Source organism: Montipora capricornis, chromosome 13 (genome assembly GCF_036669925.1).
Source record: "Montipora capricornis isolate CH-2021 chromosome 13, ASM3666992v2, whole genome shotgun sequence".
Classification (NCBI taxonomy): Eukaryota; Metazoa; Cnidaria; class Anthozoa; order Scleractinia; family Acroporidae; genus Montipora; species Montipora capricornis.
The window spans coordinates 15,362,130-15,379,629 of record NC_090895.1 but is presented as its reverse complement, the minus strand read 5'-3'; the positions used below and the strand labels follow the sequence as shown (position 1 = coordinate 15,379,629).

The following is a 17,500-nucleotide window of genomic DNA, read 5'->3' as shown; positions in this document are numbered from 1 at the left end:
GACTGAAAGGAACCCGTGAATGTGTTAATAGGGAGTTTAAGAAACGACAACGGCTACGGCAACGACAACGCCAAAAAGCAGTAATATTATTGGTTAAAAGAACCAAAATGATCGTTGTGCACGTGCGGCACGATTTTTTGAACATTTCTCTCCCGTACTCGTCAAAACTACTACGTGAAATTACCAAATTTGAGGTTTTGACGACAACGTGGACAAACTACAGTGAATCTTTCAGTCTCTCTCTTTACTTCAAATCCGTCCGTACCAATCAAATTATAGGACACTTCGCACCTATTTTATACTGTAAACAAGATTGAATAATCCCGAAATACTTAGAATAGCTCAAACGTATATTTTGAAATGACGTTTTCGTCCCTGGCCTGTAGCCGTCGTGCTTTCTTAAACTCCCTAATCTCTGGCCAAGTGAGTTCCAGTGGCTCATGTGCGACCAAAAAAAAAAAGAAGTTACTGCAGGACAAAGTCATGGTAGCTCTGAGACCCAAACTGGGTGACAAATTTACATGTACATTGCCTCAATACTTACTGATGGTGAATGGGCAAATGCAGAAAATAATCATTATTGGTAATGAAGGTTATCTTTTGAAGAACCACTCAAAAAGAAGAAGAGAACTAGTAATATTTGGTCCACTACCATGCAAAAGTAAGTTGACAGTCTTGACTTGATCCTCACAAGAGTCGAGGATCGAAAATTGAGTAGAGGATCGAGACTTGATTCACTTGGTGATACATGTAAACTTGATTCTCGATACTCAATTTGCGCAAAAATCACTGAACTGAAACCTTGTCTATTATTCACACTTGATTCAAGTCTTGAGCAAGCAATTTTAATTACTTCTCGATCAAACAGCAATAGGAATTTTATTTAATAAAAAAACAAGGGTGGTGGATATCATTCCTCTGACTACTGATTTCAAAACTACCACGAGATAGATTTTATCTTGAATCGAATGTAAATTCTAATTTTGGGGACACATGTACAAGTATCCACCAAATAAGCCAGTCTCAACCTGCTGCTCACTGTTGACAACAGCGCGACAGTAATAACTAATGCATTGAGCTGGTTCAATTGTGAACCAGGAGGAAAGAAAACTCACAGAAGCAAATTTTCCAACAAGTTTAATATTGCTGGCATAATTGGTGGACGACTGAAGTTTTCCAGGAGCTCTTCTTGAGAACCAAAAAGCATAAGGACACTGTAGTGGATGCTCTCCTTCCCCAACTGTCACCACTTTTTTCTCAAGCTGCCATGAATGAAAAGGACATGATAATAAGTTTTACTACCGGTACTTAAAAAATACAGTCGGAAAAAAAAAAATAGACCCTACCCTAAAATCTCGTACAAATTGTACATGTAACTCAAAGACAACAATAATTATTATCAGGGCCGTGGCCAGAAAAAAAATATGACTGAGGAAATGTCCATGGTTAAATTCTCTACGTAGGGATTCTAGGTGTTTATGATGAGTAGATTTTAAAAGACAACAAAGGAATCACCCTTTATTTCAAAGAACCACGAAAAAAATGACTGAGGCAAGTGCCTCGGTTTGCCTCATACTGGCTACGGCCCTGATTATTAAATTTTCAACAGCTCTTGGTTAATGCATTTCTCGTGCCCTGATTGGTTCACTCTATCTCGGTTATCAGCTCATATACCTTAGTTTGACCTTATATGGCAAATGCTTGCGCTAAGCTTTGCCCTTAAGCTAATTTTTTTTTTTTTGCAGAAAGAGAAATTTCTCTCTGCAAAAAGCAAAAAAACCATTTTTGTGAAATGTTTGGATCAATTCCGACGTTTAGAAGTACACAAAAAGATAAGAAATGTTTCTGGGATGAGTCCCGAATGTCTGATCACCAGGTATTACACAACATTGCATCTTCATCAAGTTTTCTTCGATTTCGCTCAGACTTTCTCCCTTTTTTTGCTCGTATTGCATATTTCCAAACATTTGGAGATTAAGGAATTTCATAAACAAGACTGGTTATAGCCAACTCCGCGCTATGCATCTCGTTGGCTACATGTACTTACCATCTCACATTCCAATGCACGCTCATGGAATAATAATTATTGTTAATTATTGCATTATCCTCCAAATCAGATTTAAGATATAGTGTGTGAATACATGTACACCTCACGGAACACAAGGGCTGAGGGACGGCCAAGGGCCCACTCACTGTTTGAGAAGACCAGGGAAGTACTATATTCCCACATGTTATGACCCAATTGTGCTTCGGAGTGGGGTACCAATCTATCACTTTAATAAGTAATCAATTATTAATTGAACATTTAATGACTTCCTTTTAAAGTGCCCCTAACCCCAAAATCTTTTTTTCGCTAAAATGAATCTTTGCACCTGTTCGAAATGCATTGCCGCCATTTCTTCTTTTTTTGTAACAAATCCTGCCTTTTTATAGGCTTCAAGACTTGAAAAAAACCAAGCATCTTTTGTTCACGACCGAGTCACAATCTACTTTGCATGCATGTTTACAAAGAGTTAAAGCAATGTAAATCAGTTTGTGACGTCAAATCAGGAATAGACCCATTGACTCGGTCGTGAACAAGAGATGCTTGGTTTTTCACAAGTTTTGAAGCCTATGAAAGGGCAGCATTTGTTAGGAAAAGGAAAAAAAGGTTGCAATGTGTTTCGAACAGGTGCAAAGATTCATTTAGTGAAAATGATATTTTGGGGTTAGGGGCACTTTAAACTGCACAAAAAGCAGCATACAGTAGCCAAAGTGCTCCAAACAGCATGGTAAATACACTGTAATATTAGTAGTCCTGGAAAGCCCTGAAGGGTATTGGTAATATCAAAGCACTTCCCTTCAAAATGTTTGCCACTGTCAAGGTTTGTTTTTCTGTTTTCCAATCAATGCAGGTGTACAGCCTTTTCTTTCATGAACCTATTTAACATTCCTTGAAATTGATACTTTTCTTAAAGCAGCGAAAGTTGTTAAAACTAAAGGCACAAAATTTTACAACCTTTTACAGCCTTTTCTTTCATGAACCTATTTAACATTCCTTGAAATTGATACTTTTCTTAAAGCAGCGAAAGTTGTTAAAACTAAAGGCACAAAATTTTACAAAAAAAAGTATCCTATTGAAAACTTTGCAAAATGCAATTGTAGTTTCATTTTTTGACATCTGTAATCATGGTGGAATAATGGTAAAAGGATCACATACTGTATCAATAAATTTTTTCACGATTCTCTCCATACATGTAACAGTTGTTACAAAAATAAAAAAAAAATACAGTAAAATGATGATTGCTCACCTCTGCCTGAAATTTCATTCGTCTTTCATCTTCTTCTGTCATTTCCCTTCCATTCATTCCTTCGCCATTGCGTTCCTGAGCATGACAATAAAAAAGCAATAAAGAACACATATTGTACATGTACTGTACATTCAATTCTGCATGTAATGAGTACCTCTGTTTCAGTAAATATTCTGCATAGTTCCCTTGTTCTGTTTACAAACCTTGTTTTTATTACATTCAAATGTGCCAATGGAGCTCTGTTTGGAACATTAGGGAGCTTATTAATAAGCACGCGACATTTTTGAGATGCAGACAGCAACCGGAAGCAAGCTGTTTTCCCTTTTAACTTATCTTCACACAACCACATTTGTATTCCTGAGAATCTTATCTTCATTAAAGATAATTAGTTTAAAAATGTTGGAGATACTACTGTCTCGGCATGCAAAACCATCTCTTCTGGTTGCCATCCATGTCTCAAAATGTTGTGCATGCTTAAGCTCCCTACAGATGTATTAATGACAATAGGTAACATCAATGATATCTTTGCTATTACACATACATGTATGGCTGTTTCGCGTTTAATTGACGCATTTCCATCATTTCCTTGGAGTTAGAGGAACAAAAGTACAAGGTATTTACATGGACAACTGCAGGGCACAGAAGCAAGGTTCATGTACAGTATACACAGCACAGAGCGAGCGTACATGTATAACAAAAAAAACAATTCACAACCATAAGCCACACAAGGTACACAACACAAAACACATAGCCAGCAGGTATTTTTTACAGGTCACAGGTCAGGTTCATAGGTGACAGCTAAACAACCCTAACCCTTTTAAATGTATTAATGGTAATAGACAGCCTAAAAACAAATTATTTTGGCCTAAGGTTAAATCAGGAAAGGGTAAGGGTTGTTTTTGTGATGATAAGACTGTGACCTGTAAATGTGACCTAGTGTGACCAGTAAAAGAAACCTGCTATTAGTATCACCCAACTAGTGGACTAATGCAAATCCTGCATTTTAATTGGCTACGCTATTGGAGGACTATTAGTAATAGTCCTCAAGTAGCAAAAAGCGTGACGCTTTCTTTCATTTTATTCCCGAATAAACATTTCTTCAACTTGCATTTGCTAACTTTATTATTGCCTTTTCTGTCCAACTAGCTGGTTGATACTAAAACAATTAGACCCTTTGCCCTCAAGGGCCATGGGTCAATAGCCCATATTGCCTCGCCTCATGGGCTATTGACCAGTAGCCCACAAGGGCTACGGGTCTAATTGTTTTAAATAGTAAATTAAGCTATATTATTATTCCACCATTACACCATTTTACCATACTTGGTCAAGAGAACATGCAAAATATGAGACGGTAATACAATGTGGTGTCCTGGTTTGAGCGGTTTAGAACAGAGCAAATACGGATGGAACGAGAATTTTTCAATGAAAGAATTATTGTTTTCAACATGATTCAAAGCCTGAGAATTTAGCTGTCGGCGCTTCTCACTCGTTATTTTGTTTATCCAATCAAATAAAGATCTTTCGCTGGCTTTTTGTGCTGTTTACATCATTTGCATGTGCCCTGAAGGACAGACAATGCATTTCTTTCCAAACCTCTCTTACCAAATAAAATTGAAGCAAGATAACACCTTTTTCGTAGTGGAACAACAAATCTCTTACTCAATGGTTTAACACATGTAATACTCGAGGACATTTTGCTCATTGCTCGTATTTTTTGTTGCCCCTGCGGGGCTCGGAGAAATGCTACACAACTTGCAATATATCCATGCATGTTAACTTAAGTCATCAAATAAGATGTATGTATTTGGAACTGCAGGGCGCACAAACAAGGTACACAGCACAGAACACATACATGTACATGCTGCAAGAAAAAACACATACTGTAACAATAAAAGCCATGATTTATTACAGTACATAGTCAAACTGGTCAGAGATGAAAAGGAGAATTCTGACTGGTTTTCATAAGGCGGTTCCAATTTTGCAATACGGACTGTTAAGATGGACCACCATTAATAGGGTGCCAAACTGTTCCCACTTTGTCGCACATTAAAAAAAAAAAAAAGATAGAATTTTACTTTCCAGAACCATTAAAAGCAGGCGAAGAGGAGAAGAATTGGAAGAAGATAAAGAAAACACTGACAAAGCTGCCAAGTACCACCAGTATAACAAATACCTTATTGAACTAGCTTGTTCAGCCTGTACTGCGAAACTATTGGTCTTGTTCAATTTTTACAAGCAATATAACTATTTTCTCAGTGCGGACCTCATGCTAGTTCAATACTTAACAATTATTGGATGAGGTTGAGCATGTTTGCGATAATTATCAAGGTCAAAGTTTGTGTTATCTGATGAAGCTGAAGGCTGAGGCAGATAACACAAACTGAGGCCTTGATAATTATCGCTAACATGCGAAAACCGAATTCAATAATTGTTTTATTATGCATATTCCTGAGCTGAGCTCCGCCATGACAAAACTGATCAAACTGCTGGTTAGTGTGTCAGGTGACGTCACTTCTGCATGCATAAAACTATTGTCTGTAGGTACAGCTGTACGACGTCAATTCTACATACATAAAATCTATTGTTTGTGGGTATGACGTAAGAGAAACAGAGCAAGCAGAAATTTTAGTTGCGTGCTTATAGCCAATCAAAATCGAGCTGGTGACACCAATGTATAATAATATCTATTAACAATCAATCATGGCACATAAACAAGGTACACATACACAACACAGAACATATCACAAACAAGCTATTTATAACAGTACACTCTGGGCACACAAACAAAGTACATGTACTGACCTGCAAGACAAAAGGCACATAACAATACAATCCACAATCAATAATATTTATTATGGCACGCAAACAAGATACAGTACACAGCACAGAACGCATACCATTTGCAAGCTATTTACAACTGCATGGCACACTAAAAGGTACAAGGAACATAATTATGACAAAAAGACTATTTGCAACTACAGGGCACACAAACAAGGTACACTACCATGGTACATAAGTACTGAACATACATGTATAACAAAAAAGCTGTATTTATAGTACAAAATAATGCTAGGCACACAAACAGGGTACACAGAATATATGTAAGAAAAAGCTATTATTGCTCTTGCAGAAGCACTCAAACAAGGTACACAACACAGAAAATAATTATGACAAAAAGGCTATTTCATTTAGCAACTGCAACCGAGGAGGGCATACAAATAGGATACACAACATAGAACACATACATGCAGTAACATGCAGTGTAGCAATGCAAGCTAGTCAAGGCCCACAAACAGGATACTCGGCACAGAGTATGTATATTTAAAAAGCTCTTCAAAACTACGGAGGGAAAAACAAGAAGCAAGACACAGAGCTCTAAGGTGGTCTGACTTTCAGAGAGCAATTAAGGGAGATCGTATAACATACAACATAAGCTTACAGATGTAGACCTGTACTACCAAGATCCTGTATAGCCAACCATCAGGTCTAAAATGCATAAGATACAAAAATTACCACGCTTCTTGCCTCAATTTCATCGTCCTCTTTGTCGTCCGTGCTATCACCATTGTTTGAGTCATCTAACTTGAGACTGTTGAGAAAACCCGCAGCACAATTTAAGCTTAAGTTTTTGAAACTGGGTCTAACAAAGGAGAAAGATTTGGAATCTGCTGAACTTACGCTTCAAATTTGTTCATTTCTGCGAATAAATATCTGAAAAACCACCTTTAAAAAAGCACAAATCTATGTACAAGGAAATACAAAGCTTAAATATGTCTTATAAACGAAGAATATCTACTTCTTCTACATGTACACTGGATACGCATGTCAACGGATCTCATCCCCAGAGCCCACGTGTCTTTTGGTCAGCGCTATGACACGGAGCTCCTAAGATACCTCATGTATCCCTTATTATAAGTACAAGGAATGGTTACGTTAATACAAACGTTGACCGTGTAGCACTTATATTTTAAACAGAGTTAACTGAATAGAGTGTAATGTGAAGTGCTAGATTTCTATCCCATATGAACCATCCGAGCGTTAACCCTACTGACGGAAATGGGCCCACACAAGGACAGACCCTCAATTTGGCTGACCCTAGGCCTAAAAACCAACTTTAGGCCTAGTTACGCCTGGGGTTAGCCAAATTGAGGGTTTTGGGTTATTCTTTTCCGAGTTTTCGGGGTCTTGGGGTCTTCTTTTTCGAGACACCCGTACTTAGCCGGGGCTCCGGAATAATCAATTTCCGGAACTCCAACATTTTAGGAATTCTCGTTTCACTGAAAAGTGAAATGGGGAGATAACTAGAACTCAAGGGTTTATAAAAGCAGTGACAAATCTTCGTGTTTATAAGTTTAGTTGGAGATTTTTGCGCCATATTCGTAAATTACAAGTTGTTTTACACACGCTAGTTTACGCGTGAGCAGTTTGATAAATCAATTAGCACGGTTTCTTACGTATTTAGAATACGAGCTTTAAAGTCTGAAAGCCCGAAACTCCTGTGCTGTTAACTAGTGAGTCTTTGAAGTCATTTTCTCGTCGATCCAACTCTCTCAAGATTTTAAAATTAAGGCTTAAACTTGGGTCACTTACTGTTTAGTTAACATAGTTTTGAAATCCAAAGGAAAAAAAGTGTGATTTTTTGATCATAGTATCACCAGCACTCAGCACTCGCAGAGGTTGTCTTAGCTGTAGCACCCTTAATTATCGTAATGGTTCTTTCAGACTTGATTCAAAAAATGTAATGTGACATAATTCTCCCTAAGTTTCAAAACAAAGGACCATTCTCGCCATAGTCTTAATTCTTGGCTTTTTCCACGTCCATTCTTTGGAAAGATATATTTTACCAGAAACCCATAAGGGTTGAAACGTGTAACGCGCGTTCACAGCTTCCGCATATTCAGAGCGAACTGATTGGTTGAGTGTGTCAGTGATAAGTACCATATTTGGAAACTCCTCGCTCTTGTTGTTCCAAATATGGTACTTAGCAAATTGAATATTCAGAAGCTTGTTTCCAGCACACAAGGGGCCGTTACACATTTCAAGCCTTATGGGTTTCCTTGGGCTGTATATGCATACCATTTAGGGCATCGTGTGACTTCTATTTTCTAGTTTTGTAACTCCTTGAAGCAGCATCTATGATAATTTTCCCATGCATGGTCTCCCCTCCGAGAAAACCGCATAAAATCCGCAGTAGGGCCCTTTCAAAAAGCTTGACATATTGTCAATTCCAGGCTTGAAATAGTCATAACCCATGAAAGACAGCTAATTTTCCATGGGCCAGACTACGCAGCCTGGTCAGTGAGCCTTAATTCAAATCCCGAAGTTCAGATGGCTAATGAAAATCGATGCTGCAGGCGTACAGTTTTGACTTGCGGCACAGACTATGCCCGAAAGCGAGGCAATACCGATTCTCTTTCTAACGCCCTTCTGAGACCTTCTGGTATCACAGAGGTCATGAGTTTGGTTCTCGTTCAAGCCTGAATTTTCAGAATTTCCCTTCGTTACTGCTGTCATTTCCAACATCGAAACGTTCAATTTTTGGGCAGTCATGAGAACTTGTTGTTGTATCGAGATCACATTTCTTAAGCTGATAAATAACTTCATTTTCAATACTTGTCTGATTCATGTCTCATTGAAATTGCAAGGAGAATTTACATGCTGATCACTCCTGAGAATCAAAGGATTATGTGACGCTCATCACTGGGACGAAATAAATCTTAACATATTCACCAACCTCGTCCCCAGGATCTTCTCTTCCCGCTCCAAGAAAGGGAAATAGAGAGACCCTGGGGACGATGTTGCATATTCACTGGCTCTTTTAAAGGTCGAATACGTTGTTCATATTGATAAGTCTTTAGCCTGCGTGGCACTGGCCCTTTCCCTCCCCTTCTACGGCCTGCCACGCAGGCTAATAAGTCTTTTTATATATCTATTTTAACCCTACCATATTATATTTAACTGACCGAAAAGAAAGAACAGGGAGCCGAGTTTTACCAACGGTGGAGGGTGAACAATTAACCTTTTGTCCGTGTTTTTAGCAGAGCTTAATGTTTTTTGTGTGGGTGCACCAGGGGAGCCACTACCAGGAATCCTTGATACAGAGAGCGAGCGAGCTTCTCGGTACTCTGTAGAATCGCTCTAAAGGATGAAAGTTAATTCTGTAAAATGTCAACAATCAATAACACCGAAGACCTCGAGCGGGCATCATTAACAAAGAAGGGAAAGACAAATGTATAAATATTTTACCCAATGCTTCATGATAATACAGATGGTCGCATAAACGTTTTTTATATATTCTCAAGAAATTCGGAGCGAAAAAAATGAAGATCGAGGCGAAGTGTATCTAACTTGCCGGACAAAAAATGAAACAGAAAAAAATTTTTCTAACAACTACGATCATCTCAGTATTTATATCACCTCTATTGGCTAGAAGTTATACTTCTTCAAAATGTCAGCAACCAATAACAAGGCCTCAAACAGTCATTACTGAAAAAGGGAAGATTGACAAAATTAATACCCAAAAGCGTCATCAGACAGGTGGTCACATAAACGTTCGGCTCAAACTTAGGATGATCACATGACGAGAAATTCGAAAATGCTGTCTAACTGTCTTTTATATGCAACTTTGCAAGGAGACACAAAAGGAAAACTGTCGAAAGACTGCGAGCATCTCAGTATTTAATACTAAACTCTAATGGCTAGAATTTAATTCTGCCAAATGCCAACAACCAATAACTAGATCTCGAGCAGGCGTTATTGAAAAAGGCAAGATACACAAATGCCGAAAGCGTAATTAAAAAGGTGGCAGTGTTTTAATTTTCTTAATTTATTGTAAGCTTGGTGGGACATGTTTGCATATTTATTCCCATGCAAATCCTACTATGGAAACTGCAGATATTATTCATACCAAGGCCCATTTGGTTAACATACACTTTTCTCAATAGCAATGGTGAATTGGTTCTTTTCTGAAACGTTAGTGATGTATTAGTATATTTGTTAATTTAAACACAGGCAAATTATTTCTCAGTTAACTTTCAGGCTACCGAGATGCAACTCGTTTTGCCTGGCATACACTTTTCTCAACAGCAACGGTCAATTGGTTCTTTTCTGATTTTAAAGCAATCCATTTTTACGGTTTATAGTTATGGAACTCGATAACTGAGGAATAAAACTCAACAGCTATTACACCTTCGAACATCTGCTTCCCTAATTCGCCGGTTAAACATGAAACGTTAGCTAACCTTAGGCCTAAAAACGTTTGTTTAGGCCTAATTAGGCGTAAGGTTAGCTTTTAAGAATGTTTAGGATACTTTCTGTATTGGTGAAACAATGACCTGGGATCTGCAACCTGCAGATTAGACCCGCCGAATTTCGGAACGTGATTTTCCCGCAAAAAATTACCGACTTGAAGGCGACAAATCGCGCTTCGAAAGAGCTGAAAGAACCTTCCTTCGACAAATTGGCTAACATTTCGACCAACCAGTTTATTTGAAAGGCTGTACCATTTTTCCCCGGGTGAGAGAGTTAATCCATAAATCCTATAGAAGGACAAATGGTCCCGTGTCCCAGCACTAACCGCCACTTTCGATGCGCGCAAACGAACTGAAATAGGTTTGTGTTCCCCACAAAATTCATTTCGCCCCTAAATATGGTCATTCAATAAAAAATTATCTACTTTTTTCTACTTAACGTAAGTTCACAGTACAATCTGATCGATCGTTAATGCTTTAACACTTTTCTGAATACGAAACACCTTTTGTGCAGTTTGTGTTATGTTTTTAGCCTTCGTTGACGGATATTTACACCGTCAGGAGACGTCCAGCCGAGAATTCCTAAGTCGGCTTAAGGTCCTCATGATAGGGTTATTTTCGTTGTCCTTTGGATGCATGTGAATTTGGTGATTGATTCCGAAGTGCATCTGCCCAGCCTGTTACTGATTAGAAAACAATTTTAATTTGCGAAATTAAGGGTGCGTTCGATTGACCCTATTCCGGAATAAGAATACGTGAAGTGATGATTTAAAACACTAAGTATGGCGTTTTGCAACAACAAGAATAATAAAGCTATGTTTAAATTAAAATAGCATTTTAGCAGATGTTTGACAATATTAATGTAAATCCCCGCAAAAATGAAGGATTTCTATCGTCTATTCCATGTATTCCTATTCCGGAATACGGTCAATCGAACTCGCCCTATGAATTCGATTGTACTTGAAAAAATGAATGATTTAATATGTAAAAATGAAAACAGACAAAACAGAACTGATGCAATGCCGAAAGGCCTGAACGGATGTCAGCTCGAGTAAATTAAGGTATGGGCCCAAACCTTGCCCCAAATTATTGCACAAAAACGTAAGGGGGTGATCCAATTTCTGAAGGTTTAGTAATAACAACCCAAGACTTTCGCAGACTAATAAGGCCACAAAAGTGGATGACGTTTGCAAATAAGGTCACGTGACTTGTTACCGTCGCAAAATTCAATATAAAAACGGCAACAGTTTATTTTAAAAATTAATTCATTTGAGAGGAAAAACACCAATAGTTATCAGAGAAGGTCCGTAAACGAAAGCGTGATGACTAATTTCGAGGTGCGTATGCAATTCAAATCTCTTTTCGTGCTCTCCAAAATAGCATTTTTGAAACTACAAAATTACAAGATTTCGTCAAAAATGCACCGTTAACCACTTAACTGTGAATCTATCAACCTGTATATTTTTCTTGGAAACATACAAATAGCATCCTGTTTTTCAAAATCGACAAGTTTTGGGTAAAAGCCTTATATATGCTCTTCCTTCAATGAAAGAAATCTCAACTTTACTGAAAGTGATAAACATCAGCCTCGAAGCAGATCGCTTGAACTAGTTTTGGGAAGAAAATCAAATTGAGAATCTCAGTTTTTGCGAGAATTTTTTTGAGAAGCATTGCTATCATCTTCGAACGCAATGCCGTATACGCTTAACTAAAATTTGTGTCATTGTTCAGTGGCTGAGAAGGGAGAAAAAACTGATTTTCATTTTATTTGACTTCGTTTTTGTTCTTACTATTCAGGTTATGTCACTAGAAACGAATCCGTTGTCAACAAGCACTGGGATACAAACAAACAAAAAAAATATGTAAGGGGAATTAAGTACAAATGCAGAAAAAAGTCCAGGCCCTTATGTCATAAGCGTTTCCTAATTTGACAAAATTCGTTGCTATAAAAAGTAGAATATGATTCAAACTGTCCCCACAGTTTTATGCAACGTTTCCAGATAAAAAGTAGTTGCAAAAGTGAGCTGCTGGTTATTTTGATATTTAGAAACGTCTCTATTGAATATCTTTTATCTGGATGAAGGCATTTCATCAACCAAACACACTGTTTTGGCTTGAGGTCACGATGTATAAATTTTGGCAAAATCTGTTTCTTCGATCAAGCAGCTGGAGACGAAGTCGGAACATAATTTTTACTGCCAAGGACTTGACAGGCGACAAGCACAGTTATCCGTCAAAGGTCGTCAAATTATATATTGATCAAGTTTTTATTAAGCTCCACCCACCCTGTTTTGACATGAAGTTGGGAAAATTTAAAGACAACACTTTCTTAGTAATGGGTTAAATTAAACGAGGATTCATCTCCAAGCAGCTATGGGAGAAGTCATAATAGTATAATAACAATAGTTTAATACTCGTAGTGCGTAAATTAACGATAAAAGCGTCCGACGTTTCGGCGACATCTTGGCGCCATTGTCAAGGGAAACCAACCAGTTAGGTAGGCACTTACTATTACAACTTAGCTAAGTATCTTTGTTCTTTGCTTAAACTCCACATATCTTTAGAGTTTTGCATTGTGCAACCGATACCTTCTCTTTTGGCCAAGAGAGTTTGATTTTAGCGACAAGTTTCTAGGTTCCTATGATGTCACTAGCTTTTTGCAAATACCGTAAATGCTCTAATAAACGCCCCCTTTCTTATAAACGCCTCCAATCCATTAAACGCCCCTGGTGTGGTGTAGAGTTTGAAATAGACGCCCCTCTCTAATAAACGCCTCCCCCCCCCCCCCACCCCCATAAAAAAGGAAATCGTTCAGCTGTAAAGCAAAATCGTGCAATTTATTTAACACCTTGATTGCTCAAATGCTTCAATGAAAATCAATCAATCAATAATTCAATAATAATCACTATCAATCAATGGCAGTGATATTGGAAATCAGTCAGGTCATCACTGAGTCCGATGTCAATAAAGCCAATTATTATCAATATACACGGCCAAATAGAAAATCGGCCTCTTCAAAACACACGCTCAGCGGGCCGCAAAAGACTGACTTGATATCATGTGGCCTTGTTTATTGATGACTTTTTTCGAGAATATTTCGGGCGCAAATAAACAATATTCCCGAAAAAAGTCATGTTATTCCCTTATTGTGAAAACAATGTTGGCACAGATCACGACAAGGACATTGATATAGAACTTTGAACTTGCTGTTTCGCCGCATTGGTATAGAACTATAAACTTACTGTTGTCGCCACGTTGATATAGAACTATGAACGTTTATTTGGATTTTCCAGGTTTTACGGTGAACTTGAAATAAACGCCCCTCTCCAATAAACGCCTCATATCTATTTAACGCCTCTCGTTACACCACAAATATTTAATAAACGGGGAGTAAGGTATCATCGAGTTTGGATTCGAGTTCGAGTTGGACTTCGAGTTGAAATTCGAGTTGGACTTCGAGTTGGACTTCGAGTTGGACTTCGAGTTGGACTTCGAGTTGGACTTCGAGTTAAAGTTGACTATAAAAATAAACCCCCCTCCCCCCAAAAAGAAATAGAGGGGTAGGGTAGGGTAGGTCCCGCAAAACCAGAGCCCGCCGAGATACTTACATTTTTCGAAGGACCGCTTGTGCTTATGGGAGGGCACAAACCAACGATAGTATGACAAGGAATATTTTTCCTTGAAATGTAAATGCTAACCATGATCCATGATGCTAACCAACGATCTCTCATGAAGAGAAAGGATTTGAATCAAAGCAGTGTCCATTTCTGTTAAGAAAGTGCAAGTGGCACATAAAGATACCTTGCATCTCAACTTTGGCCTAGCATTGTAAGGAGATATTTTGAGGCTTAGGTTTTGATTGCTAGAGTGCCGCATGCTTCAAAAATTGTTATGGCCATGTACGTTGCCCACAGAATAAACACGCGGCGCAAGGACGTCCCTTCTATCTTCTGTGTCACTCCGCATCACCACACTCTTTTTGAGAGCATGTGATAAGGTATCACATGTGGGTCAGTTTTCGGTAGCTTGGCCGTTTGTTGTGTTTTGGCGTAAGGTCTGCGGGTAAGCCACCCTCCGCTACCATCGGAAATTTCTGTTTTTCGCCGTCCACGTCGCTCTATTTTTCGACCCCAATCCGCTGCCGCCATTGTAAGAATCTCTTATTCAACATAATCAAATATCAAAATATCGTCGAACAAGCGAGCTTACAGGAAATCTCCGCAAAACGTGTGCTCTAGGTACTAATCTCGTGTATTACACTGTGTCCCTTTACTGAACCTTTCTTTGAACTGGTGTTATTGTCCCAGGTCAGGCCAGGTTTTTCAATTAACCGAACTTTAACTGCTCAAATAAAGGTCAAAGCCCGGTTGTTCAAAAGCCGATTAACGCTAATCCCAGATTAACTATTAACCGAAGACAGGAACCCATGACCCGGAGCCTACAGCTCCCATACTGGGCCTATGTAACGGCATTTTTACAGACCGATCTATTTTTAGACTATCTTTTCCGGAAAAAAACAAAGGCAGTTCCGGTTCGGTGACCCATGACGTCAGCTTAATTTATTGTAATTGGTCAACGGGCTCCTGTTTGAGTCTCATTCGCGGGAAAATCAATCTAAAAATAAATCGGTTTGTGAAAACGCCGTTACACGAACACAGTGGAGTTGTAGGCTCCGGGTCATGGGTTCCTGCCGAAGAGTTAATTTCTCTATTCCTAAATGCTGTTCAACCCTGATATTCGGCAAAAATGTACATTAGAAGAAGTCAATCTTGAAAAATAAAATAAGCAAAACAAACTTTCACCAAAAAGGTAAAAGCATGAAACAAAAGTTTATGCTAACCCTGGATTACATTAATCGGCTTTCGAACAACCGAGTCCAAGAAGCTAAAATTGATCCGATGTTGAGGCTTGGTCTTCAAAGTTGTCAAGCATGGTTCAAATAAACTGCCAAAGACGAAAACTGGATGTTTGCCCACGGTTACATTTAGTGTACTCACACTTCCATTCAATGGCACATTGATTGTAGAAGTAATCACGAGCACCTCATGCTAAATTGTGTGCTTAGTTACCTGGCCTATGAATGAAAGTGAGGCTGCAGTTGACCTTGTTTTGATAGAAACCTCACGGCTTTCCTTACGTAAATTATTAGTGACAATTTAGCATGACAAAAACACGATTAACATGAGAAAAGGAGGGAGGTCTGTATCATAACCAGGCCAACACCAGCCTCGCTTTCATTTAAAAGCCAAGTAACTAAGCCCACGACTGTAAAGAGGTCTATTGCAAGAGAAATTCATTGAAACTGCAAATTAATGATAATATACATAAAAGAATAAGAGATAGATTATTATAAAACACAAGTCACAATTCCGAATTTTGCACTTATTTAGGATTTGCATTTGACTGGCTATCGTTGTGTTCCTTTCATAACTGACCACTTAGAATGCTTGGTTTGTTACCTCCTTCGAACAAAATTACCTCTATTCTGCATTGCGTTATCTTAACACTGAAAATCTCGCAGCCAATCAGAATGAGTAAAATTTTCCAAGTACATTATTAGTTATTTAACAATGGAATTATTTGCGAATGCAAATTTATCCTAATTTTCTAATCGTCGTTTTGTTTCATTCACGTAGATGAGGAATGATTCTGACCTACAAAAGAAAACTTCAAATTTCGAGTTCTTTTCTTCATCCGTGTGCATCGCCTTGCTGACAGCACTTGGCATCGAGGCTGTTGCTATAGTGACATTGAATGCCCTGGCAATCATTGTTTTCCTGAAAGAGCGAAGACTTCGCAAGCGTAGCATGTACCTGACGATCAGCCTGGCAGTTGCAGACATGTTTAATTCATGTAGTTTGATCCTCTGGATTTTTTCGCTGGGAAACGAGGATCACTGTAACATTTGGACGATTAACTTCGTGTCTGATCCAATTCAGATTACAGGAGCTTTGTTGTTTTACTTTCCAGTAGTCTCAATAACAAATCTTACTGCTATTTCTTTGGAACGAATGCACGCAACTTTTCGTCCATTCAAGCATCGCCTCGTTAAAAAGAAGATGTTTGGAGCAGCTGTCGCGGCTGTTTGGTTTACATCTGGAATGCTTATAGTGATCTTTTTGTTACGGATTCAGTTCAATGCCATTTTGTATAACGCATGCGCAGCGCCAGAGGCAGGTGCATACTACTTATTGACATTGTGTTGTGTTTTTATTATCGTTATTTCTTACACATCCATCGCTATTAAAGAAAAAAGGATCCCTAAAATTCTAGGTGACCTTTTAAAGGTAAAAATCGGTTAAACAAGGGCAATTATACCATGTTTTAGATGTTCAAAAATCCTAGGACAGGCAGGAAAGCAAGGAATTTTACAACAAATGTTCCGAAAATTCTAGATCTCAAATCGTCCTCCGAACAGATATTTTCCGAAAATTGACGTTGGCTGCCCCTGATGCAATGGCTACTGTTGCCATCATGCAACCTTTCTGAAAGTAAAGAATGAATAATATCGGGAGCCAATCAGCGCTCAAGTTAAAATATTTTCGTTGTTACTTCATTTCACCGATAATTAACCAGAGGCACGCGAAGAAAAGCCGATGGCTACCTGATGGCCTGTGTTTCTTTCAGATCGTTTCGTTTCACTGGGAAGTTGTGGTTGCAATCACTGCAAGCCAATGATCGACGTATTGTTTTCGACGTATTGATTTTGGCAATAACTCAAACAAAACAACGAAATGCCAATATGTTGCCACTTCTTCGAGATTCTGCTAAAGGAATGAAACCACGTGTATAAAATCGCATTTATTGCGCTTCGACCTTTTTCGGAAAATCGTGGTGAAAAGTTGTTGGGAAGGTTGCAGGCATCAGTTCACTTAACTCCTAGTTCAATTATTGTAACTGTTGGCTGAAGTATTTGGGAAATACCATGCTCTTGTGGGCCTCCTCCCCAATTTTGAATGT

At 38.5% G+C, this 17,500-nt stretch overlaps 1 protein-coding gene across 2 annotated transcripts in view; it reads right to left on the bottom strand.

Moving 5' to 3' along the window:
* LOC138029042 (eukaryotic translation initiation factor 4E type 2-like) overlaps window positions 1-7,129 on the bottom strand; it is a 17,640-nt gene extending 10,511 nt beyond the window's left edge. Inside the window, exons 1-4 of one of the 2 annotated variants that reach the window (XM_068876712.1) lie at window positions 6,969-7,129; window positions 6,804-6,879; window positions 3,291-3,365; window positions 1,116-1,262 (exon numbers count right to left, since the gene is read on the bottom strand). In XM_068876712.1, the coding sequence (XP_068732813.1) occupies window positions 1,116-1,262; window positions 3,291-3,365; window positions 6,804-6,879; window positions 6,969-6,985 (315 nt within the window). In that variant the 5' untranslated portion in view covers window positions 6,986-7,129. The remainder of the gene's footprint in view (window positions 1-1,115; window positions 1,263-3,290; window positions 3,366-6,803; window positions 6,880-6,968) is intronic. The other variant, XM_068876713.1, reaches the window with a different exon arrangement.
* Window positions 7,130-17,500: the final 10,371 nt, after the last annotated feature.